A 9996-nucleotide genomic window follows, 5' to 3' on the forward strand; every position below is an offset into this window, starting at 1 on the left:
CACCCTGACCCCAGGGGCTGGGGGGGGCAGCCAAACCCCACCCCTGCAGGCACTGTGCTCTGGGGCCCTGATTCCCCTCTTCCCCCCTTGTTATTTAACAGATGGGCATGCTTGTCTGCTCATGGATTTGGCCATGGGCCGCCTGCAACACAGGCTGTTGTCTTTATAGGTGAATCAATATGCATATCCCAGCATTCAGGGGAGCTGGCTGATCTTGGGCACAGCCCTTGGCTTCTATTTACTTAGCCATAAGAAAGGCAGCAAGATCTAAAGTCCTCCATCTGACAAGTACTTGCTGTGTGACCCTGGGTAAGTCATTGAACCTCTCACTGGTCTGGGTAACTCACAAGTTGCAAAAAAAGGGCAGACCTGCATTGGTGGAGGGAATTTCCTCAACGGAAGGTCTTAATGTCAATAAAACCAAAGACCCATCCCCAAAGGAAAAAAAAAAGCATAGTAATACTTGTCCTGGTCATATCTTTAGAAAACTATTTATAAATAGCAATGAGAATTATTGGCACATGTGCGAACATGGATCTCAGTGCACACATAGGTGTGTCTGCCTCAGTTTTACAATTCAGCTCTTATATATATGGGAGGGCACATGCCCTCCAGAGCACAGTGAAGCTGGCAGGCAGTGTGGTGCAGTAGAAAGCCTTTGTTTGGAAGTGGGAAGACCTACTTGAGTTCCACCCTGGGCCCTGCTATTGACTTTGGATCAGTGATGACCACAGAGCATGTGCCCTGGCCAAGGACCCATGCCCTAACCCAGGGGGAAGGGTCCTTTTGCTGTCTGGATCTGGGTATCCTCATTTGTGAAATGAGGTGCCGGGGCCAGATGGTCTCCCCCTGCTAGCTCTAAGATACAGCAACCCTAAGTTTGGGTGAAGGCACAAAAGGAGGGGGCTCTCTGGGCTTCCATACTGCTTTGTTTTTCTAGGGTTGTAAATTCTAAGAGAAGAACAGAACTTGAGAACTCCTCCATGGATTAGAGGCAAGAGGGGTCTTAGACGCATCTAGTTCATCCCTCTCATTTTAGAGGCAGAAACAGGATCAGAGAAAGGAATTCACTTGGCTAAGGTGCGGTTTAATGACAAGAGTCAGGATTAGAATTCAGGCCTCCTACCTCCCAGGCCAGGCCTCTTTCCACCACATCTCTTGCCCTTCACAAAGGGGAAAGGGGTCCACTTCCTGAAATTCTTGCTTGACTGGAGAGTGTGAATTGGAAGATATGGTGGCTTCCCTTCCAGGCCTCTGGAGCCCTCCCTGGACCCCCTGCCGAGCCTGGTTGGTTTCCAGACCTCCCTTCAGGGGAGCCTGGCGGGGTCCCAGACATGGGATGTATGTGTGGTGTGTGTGTGTGTGTGTGTGTGTGTGTGTGTGTGTGTGTGTGTGTGTGTGTGTGTGGTTTTCCTCTTTTCCTGCAAATAGATAGTAGATCTGTGAACCTCCTGGTCTAGAAAGGTTTGGAAGGGTGGGGTAAGGCTCAGGAGAGACTCGATAAAACAAAATTCAGGGGGCTGGAAGGTAACAAAAGAGGGGACCCTCTGTACACCCAGTACCACAAAGGGCCCTCCTTCTCTCCCTGATTCAGTCTTTCTTAGAACAAAGTCTAAGGTCTAAAGCCATCTGAAATGTAGAAAGAGCAGGCATTCAGCTACCAAATACATGAGTATCTCTCTCCTCCCAATGTTCTTCTCGATGTCTTGTGCAGTGTCTGAAGTTTTACTATCACAGAATAATTCCTGGGTCTTTAGGGTCTATGGTCCCCCAACTGAAGGTCCCCTCCTACAATGCCCACCCTTCTGAAAACAGGGTGGATTACATCATTATCATTTTCTTTTTTAAACACCTTAAGGAGGGCTAGTCTTTCAGTCTTACAGGTGGGTTAATTTGGGCAGGGAGCCACATGGACCGAGAAAGATTTGGGATGAGAATGGGCAGTTCTTGTGGTACTGCAGTGAGGACTCTGAGCAGTCTGAGGGCCCTGGGGCTGGCACAAGGGGGAGAAGAGAGGAGAAGGCACCAGAGACAGCTTTGCCCTTCACTCTGGTATCCCCCTGCTCCTGAGAGTCAAACAGGGCTGGGACCCTACCAGCTTAGTAAAACATCTGAGCTGCCCACTCTTGAAGATGCTAAGGCAAAAACTTGTCCCTTGTCTCCCCACACTCCAAACACACAGGAATATTAGAGGGGGAGTACCTAGCTCCCTGTCAGGGCCTCAGTTTCCCCTCCAGAATGTAGGGTGAATAATACAGTTGGGAGAAGGTGTTCTCTGCTTGGTTCCCTCTGTCCATCAGCAATGTCACCCTGGATAGTGCCCAGTCTGTCTGCCGGGGTGGCAAGGGATGTCTTGGAGGAGGAAAGGAAGATGTATACCACTCCTAGCTTCCTCAATGACCCTTTCTAGAGGTGTAATCATATGTACAGTAGGAATCTTATGCAGATGTTTGCTAAGATACACACTGGTACTCATTCATAGGCATGACAGCCAATAGATATCTCAAGCTCATCTTATGCCCTCCCTACGGGGTCAGCTAGGTGGCACAGTGGATAGACAAATTCAAATCTGGCTTCAAACACTTGTACTGGCTGTGTGACCCTGGGCAAGTCACTTCCCCCTGTTTGCCTCAGTTTCCTCATCTGTAAAATTAGCTGGAGAAGGAAATGACAAACCACTCCAGTATCTCTGCCAAGAAAACCCCAGTTGAGGTCGTGAGGAGTCAGAAACCACTGAAAAACAACTAAACAACATGTGGTCAAAGGTTCTACACACTTCCTCCCCGCTATGCAAAACAGCACATCTGTGGACTTGTCCCAACACCACCCCCTCCTCCGCCAGTCTACCAGCACAACATTCCTCATCCAGCCAACACTCGGGCCACATCTCCTTTCTCTGTGTTGCCCCTTATGAATTTGGGGGTTCTGTCCCAGGCCCACTCAGCCTTCATCCTTCTTGGCAGCTGAGGCCTCCTCTTCTCAGTCCATCCTCAAAGATCTCTGGCTAGAGTTGGAAGTGACCAACAGGAGCTATCTGGCGTGGATTTCTTGTTTTTACAGAGAAGGAAACTGAGGCCCAGAGGAGTTAACGTGGTTTGCCCCAAAATAGCACAGACAGAGAACAACAGAGTCAGAATGCAATCCCATGTTCTCAGAATCCAGAGGCAGCCTCTTTGTCACCCCTCTCATGTGGCTACCTCCACACCCGTCCAAATGTATTTCTCAAGCCCTATTACATGAACGGGGCTGGATTTGGCACCAGAAGATCTAGGGTCTGCTCCTTAGAGATGCTGTCTGTGTGTGACTTTGGACCAGTCACTTAACTTCTCTGGCACTCAGTGTACCCATCTTCAACCCAAGGAGGGTGGATTAGATCCAAGGGGGCTTAACCTGGGGTCACTGAATTTAAAAGAAAATGTTTTGATAGCCATATTTCAATCTAATTATATTTCTCAGTAGTTCATCTTATACATTTAATAACACGATTCTCAGAAGGGGTCTATAGGTTTCCCCAGAGCATGCCAAAGGGGTCTAGGACACATCCAAAAAGGGTCAGAACTAGGCCGTCCCAGATCCAAATCTCCTAATTCTCCACATCCCCTGGGCTGCAGGGCTTCAGCCTGGCACACGGCAACATTCTGGGTGGGAATTCCACTTCTGGTCTTTGCTAAGCATTTGGAGTCTAGCACTCCACTGTCTGTCTCTCTTCCCTCTGGTCCCATCCCCCTCCACAATTCCATTTACAGTCCAGGGAGCCCCAGACTCAATGTCCTCAGAGGGGAATGTTCTGCAATCCCGGAGGGTCACTCTTCCTTCTGGGGAGAGCTGCAGTAAACAAGAAAAAGGCCGAGAATGGGCCTGGACATCTGCCCAAACCTAGGCCTGCTCTTCACCATGAATTGCCCCACACAGACACACTTGAGTCTGACAGTTCTGAACAGTCTCAAGGTTGGGGGCAGACGACCATCATCTCTCTTGGGGGGCCCTGAAAGCTCTATTCTGACCCCAGCTCAGTGAAACAAGCCTGGAGCCCAGGGGAAAACTCAGGCAAATTCAGCTCTTGGTGCTGCCCCACAGAGAATAATGCACAAACCCTCAAATATAAACAGAAGTATTAAGAATTGCATTTGTCTGACAATTTGCAAAGGTTTAAAGGTTACAAAAGTAGATTTGAAAGGTAAATCTTTATGGCTTGCAAAGAGCCCTTGTAGGCTAATTGTAACCACTCTGTGAAGGAAGGACTACAGCGATTTAGATACCCATTTTACAGATTGGGAAATTGAGGCCAGAAATGGCTTGCCAAAGGACACCTGGCTAGTAAAGAGGAGAGGCAGGATAGCATGGTGGAAAGATTGCTGAACTTGTCACATGGAATGTGAGTTTGAACTGTGATCTGCTCCTTATTACCTATATGACTTTTGGGCAAGTCAGTTCTGGTCTCAGTTTCCCAATTGAGAATGAATGAGTTGGACTCAGTGACCTATAGTTTTAGATTGATGATGTGACAAGTGTCATTGGTAGGGCTCACACTCAGCCCTACAGTTCAGCTGGCTCTCATGAATTAGTAAAGGCAATCATTTATACAAGGTTTACAAAGCATGTACCTGTGTTAGCTCATTTGACCTTCCACCTAATGCCTCTTTGTGGTAGATACCATTATTGTCCACTTTATGTCCCTTTTGCAGATGAGGAAATTGAGGCCAAGAGAGGGTTTAAGTGACTTGTCCAGGGTCATTCAGCTGGTGTTACCTATCTGAGGTAGAATTTGAACTCAGATCTTCCTGATGCCAGGTCTACCACTCTATCCATTCTACCTCAATCACACCTATGTGAGTAAGGCCTTGAGGGACAGAGAATAAGTATTTATTTAGCATTACCATGTACCATGCTAAGAACTTTATAAATATCTCATTCTATCCTCACAGCAATGCTGGGAGGTAGGTGCTATTAGGATACCCATTTTACAGCTGAGAAAATTGAGGTGGAGGAAAAAGTGACTTGTCCTGGGTCACTAAGCTAGTATGCATATGAGGCTGGATTTGAACTCAGGTCTTCCTAATTCAAGGCTTAGCACTACATCTACCATGCCTCCTACCTACCTGCCCCTTAGCCAAGCTCAAGGGAGAAGAGCAGGGGGGGCGCTCGACTGAAAACTGGCAATGCTGGCTTAAAGGACTCCTCGTTTTTGAGGTCTTGGGGACTGGATCCTGCAGGCCTTCCATCTAATCTAGGCCTGGTCCTGACACTGAGCTCTGGGAGTAGGGGGTATGAGTTGGGGCAGCTTCCCCTCCGGAGGGCAGTGGGAGGGGATGATAGCATGAAAGCATCTAGGATCTCAGTAGGTGGCTCTGGGTTTGAATCTTAGCCTTACTACCTGTTGGACCTCAAGCAAATGACCTGGCCTCTGAAAGGCTTCTATACAAAAGACAGCAAAAGTCCCAGGCTTCAGTTAGAAATCTACTGTCCTATTCCTGGGTTCCTGGGGGAAGCTTACCTGTGTCCTGGCGGAACTGGTGCATGGACTGCAGGTCAATAATATAGGGCACCAGCTGGGCATCCACCTGTCCGAGGACCACACTGCCCCTGGCATCCTCCTTGAGCACATTCTCGATGTGATGGCACACCGTGGCCGTGTAGGGGCGCCAGCGGCTGTATTCATTCAGCCATTCCCATACCACCACCCTGGCCAGGTTTTGGGGTGGGAACCCCAGGCCATTGATGGAGATCAGTGCCCCGGGGCCTGGCCTGGACATGGTGCAACCACACCTGAGGAGAGGGGGACTGGAGAGCTGAGAAAGTCCAATTGTGCCCTTCTCTCTCCTCTCAAGAGGGGAAGGGGTCAGGAATCGAGAGGGGCCTCCTGACCACAGCTAAGACACCTTCTGCTGAGACACCATGCAGCTGCTGATGTCCATGAGTCAGTGAATGGTCCAGTCCAGGCCTCCACAGGCCTGGAGCCACAGGGAGAGGCTACAGCCAGCCCCCTCAGCCTGGCTTTCCTGCCTCCACCTGGAGGTGGCGGGTCCAAGACTCCTGCCTCGGTCGTCTGAGCCTGAAAGGCACCGATCTCCGTCAAAATCCTGGCAAGGGAGGGTGCGGTCACGCCCCTGCGATCCTGGCTGGCCCCCTCCTCCTTCTTCCTCTTCTTTTTGTCTCTCAGGCACCCCCACGTCACGTCAGTGGACTAAGTCTCGACCTCCCCCAGTCATCAGCCCAGACGGTCCCAGGGCCTGGAAAGCACAAAGTCTGCGTCCCTCCTGGCTCCAGCTCCATCCATTGCCCGAAGCAGCAGCGGCCCTGTCGCCGCCTCTGTCTGCCTGGGGGAGGCGGATCACCGGGATGTGTGGCTGCCCCCCCGACGGCCCCGTCCCAGGCCTGGCTCCCAGCTCATGCTGCAGGGGGTGTCCCCGCCCCCCTCCCCAGAAGAGGGGAGGGTCAGGAAGCCGCTTGGTTAAGGAGCCGCAGAATGGACCCTCTGCTGGGGGCCACCTCCCCGCCCGGCCCCACCCAGTGACCTCCCTAGATAAGGCGGCTCTTGAGGTCACAGAGGGAGGTGCCTTGGTCTTCCCCACCTGGCCCAGCCCATTCCCGACACCACAGGGGTGCAGCGGCGATGCCCCAGCCCACTTGTGATCGCGACCTGGGGAGGAGATAAGAAAGGGAAAGGGCTCTTTAAGAACGCGTCTCTCCCGACCCTCTTCCCCAGAGAGATAGAGGGAGAGAACAATGGGGAGCCCCGGGGGAGGGTGCCTGTAGGAGAGGGCGCTTAAAGGGGTCCAGCCCAACAGCTGGGCGGGGGAAGGGGGAGCACCTGGAGGCTGGTGCTCCAGGCCCAAGAGTGGGGACCCGAAACTGAACAAAATGGGCCGGAGGGTTCCCCGGGGTCCCAGTTCCTCCCCCCCCACTACCCTCCCTCTCCCCCGCCCCCGCTTCAGCCTAAGGGTCTCTGGGCCCCACCAAGCTGGATTAGCCTGCCAGTCTGGTGGAGGGCTAAGGGGGTGAAAGCATGGGGAAAGAGATCTCCCTAGGGAGAATCCACTGCGTCCTGGGGGTCACAAGGGGGAATGAGGGAGCCTTGCTGCCTCTGAGGGCAGACGTAGTCTAATGGTTTGGAGGGGGACATCTCCCACCCTCCTGTCCCTCGCCCAGACTGGGTGGTTCATATTCCCTCCGGTCCTTCCACGGTGTGGCGAGGAAGGAGATGGGCATGGGGACGGGGACGAGGATGGAGATGAACATGGGGGTGAAGTCTTCGCTGGGCAGCCCCCTCTCCCCCTCGGCTCCCTCTTTTCCCTTCCCCACCCGGGGCGATCTCCTTACCGCCCGATTGTCTCTGCTCCCGTCCTCTCCGCTCTTGGCCACCGCCGCTCTTCTCCTCCCTCTCCTTCTCCTTCTCCCTCTCCCTCTTTCCTCCTCCTCCTCCACCTCCTCGCTCGGGCTCTAGATCTCCCTCTCTCCCCCTTCTCTTTCTGCACTGATCGCTGAGGCAGTTGGCCCCTAGGGTTGGAGGCCCTGTCCCGGGCTGTTGGACTCCCCGGAGCCCGGGTACTGGGGAGTGGGGAGTGATGATCCTGAGGGAGGGCTCTTCCCTTTGCCAAACCCGCACCAAGCTCGCTTCTCCCAGGACCGACAGACGCCCAGATCCTCGGGCTGGAAAGGCAACCGCGGCTGCTCTGGGCAGGGGAGGGGATAGGAGGAGGAAGGGGAGGGGGCCAGCGGAGGAGGAGAAAGGGGAGGAGACATCGCACACCCCCTGTCCTGGCGAACCCCAGCTCCTCAGTCCAGGCCTGAGAATGGGAAGGACCGTCCCCCACAACCCTCCCCCCCAATCTGTTCTTCAGAATCCATACAGAAACAAGGTACACTAGGGTCGACTTAGGGAGGGGGAGCAGCTCCAGCCACCCTAGGGACTTTGGACCTGGTAGGGAATTCAAAGCCCTCGGAGGGCACCATTACACTTCCCCATCTTCTCTGCTTAGAGGGGTCTATGAGGAACCTTGTTTCCTCGTTTTTCTCCAGGGGAACTGAGGACAGTGGGATGGGAAGTGCCTTCCCAGTACCCTTCGCCTTCCAGAGTCCAGCTGCTAGGGAAAGGAAGCCAGGAGTCCTAGCTCCCAGCCAGAGGAGGAATTGAGTCCCAAGGCTTTAGGTGGAGTGGGGTGGGGGCTGGGATGTATCTGCCTTGTCTGTTGTGCAGGACGGGAGCTGCCAAGCACTCTTGGCATCCCCCAATCCACTCCCATTCTCCAAAGACTTGTCCCTTCCCCTGCTAGTGTGGCTCTGGCTGGGTGCCCCAAGAAAGCAAGAGCAGAGGGGAAAATAACACAGAGCAGCTGGGAAGATGACAGGACCACCTTGGGCCTTGTGTTTATACTAGGGAGGAGGAGCCATACAACTGATCGGCAAGTCAGGGTTCAGTGGACCTCCCAATGTGCTCCCCAGAGTATAGGACTGCAAAAGTCTGACCTCTCCCCTTCCCCCCCTCCCCCCCCCCCACCTCCCCAAGGGCTTATAGCCATCAATGACTTCAGTGAAAGGGGACTTGGGGCTGGTTCTGACATTGTCAGGAACAAAGAAGGCTGGGGCCACTGTCAGCCCCACTCCATCTACCAAACCAGCCCTTCCTGGCCCTAAAAACGGCTTTAACCCATTGGAGTGTGGTGGGGAGAGCTCTTCACTGCCAGACAGAAATCCTAAATCCTGCTAGGAGCAGCTAGCTCTCACAGTGGCTAGGGCACTGGACTTGTTGTGAAGAAGACTTGGGTTCAAATGTAGTAGCTGTGTGACCTTGGGCAAGTCACTTTAATCTCTGCCTCAGTTTCCTCGACTATAAAATGGGGATAACAGCATCTACCTTGAAAGGGTGGTTGTAAAGCATATAGCCCAATGCTTGGCACGTAGTAGGTGAGATATCTATCTACATATCTTACTTACTATGTGCCAGGCACTGGGCTAAGTGATATATCTATGTAGGTGTAGATACATAGATACGAAAGATGTAACAGCCAGATATAGCTATATCTATCATATGTGTGCATGTATATATACATGTACATACATGTACACATGCACATGTATACATGCATGCACATGTGGATTGATACAGAGATATATATGTACTTATTGGCCATGCCATCTGAGTGAACATGCATTTATTTTACCTTTTACGATGTACATGACACCGTGCCAGGCAATGAAAACACAAAAGATTTAAATGAGCTAGGGTATGACCTCAAAGAAATGACATTTTTCTGTGTGCCTGGCATGGTGCTGAGCCACAGAGGTACACAAAACAATCCTTGTCCTTCTGTAGCTCACAGTCTAATAAGGAAACACAACATATAAACAAATTCTTGGTGGTGGGGGGGGGAGAACCAGGGCTACAGAATTATGAAGAAATGGACAGGAGGTGGGGTGAAGGTCTGTTTCCCAGAAAGGTAAGACCTCACTTGGCAGTGCTGGTTGACCTACGTGTGGAGTCCAAGGTCTATAATACAAAACCAGCAACTTGAGATCAGGAAAGGACCCCTTTATGAGATCCTCCCGATAAGGTGGGGTCCAAAAGGCAGAGGTGGTGAGAAGGGAGAACATTCCAGGCATGAGGGGATGGTGTGAGCAAAGAAACCAAAGTGGGAATGTGCTGTTCAGGGAAGAGCAAGAAAACCAGTTTGGCAGGAAAAGAGAGTCTTGTCAGGGGCATCCCTGGGCAGCAACCATGTCACCTGCTAAAATAGGAGGGTGAAAGCTTCAGTCCTTCCTGAATACACAATCCATTAAGACTTTGAGATCTAGAGTTGAAAGGGAAGTTTTTTTCAAGAGAACATCTGGTCTACCCCCTCATTTCACAGATGAGAGGTAAAAGGTCACACTCATTAAGTAGCAGAACAGAAATTCCAACTGACATCTGGAGTCTAGCTCCAGCACTCTTTCCATAATATCATTCAAACCCCCAGGTGGAATGTAAACTCATTGAGGGCAGGGACTAGTTTTGGTCTT

At 51.9% G+C, this 9996-nt stretch overlaps 1 protein-coding gene across 2 annotated transcripts in view; it reads right to left on the bottom strand.

The window, feature by feature from the left end:
* Positions 1-7669, bottom strand: part of DTX1 (deltex E3 ubiquitin ligase 1) — a 60676-nt gene extending 53007 nt beyond the window's left edge. For both annotated transcript variants that reach the window (XM_069081842.1, XM_069081841.1), the window contains exons 1-2: positions 7321-7669; positions 5495-6640 (exon numbers count right to left, since the gene is read on the bottom strand). In XM_069081842.1, the coding sequence (XP_068937943.1) occupies positions 5495-5753 (259 nt within the window). In that variant the 5' untranslated portion in view covers positions 5754-6640; positions 7321-7669. The remainder of the gene's footprint in view (positions 1-5494; positions 6641-7320) is intronic.
* Positions 7670-9996: the final 2327 nt, after the last annotated feature.

This window comes from Petaurus breviceps, unplaced genomic scaffold (assembly GCF_028583685.1).
Source record: "Petaurus breviceps papuanus isolate PSGF00001 unplaced genomic scaffold, PetGlider_PUasm1.0 99, whole genome shotgun sequence".
In the NCBI taxonomy this organism is placed as follows: domain Eukaryota; kingdom Metazoa; phylum Chordata; class Mammalia; order Diprotodontia; family Petauridae; genus Petaurus; species Petaurus breviceps.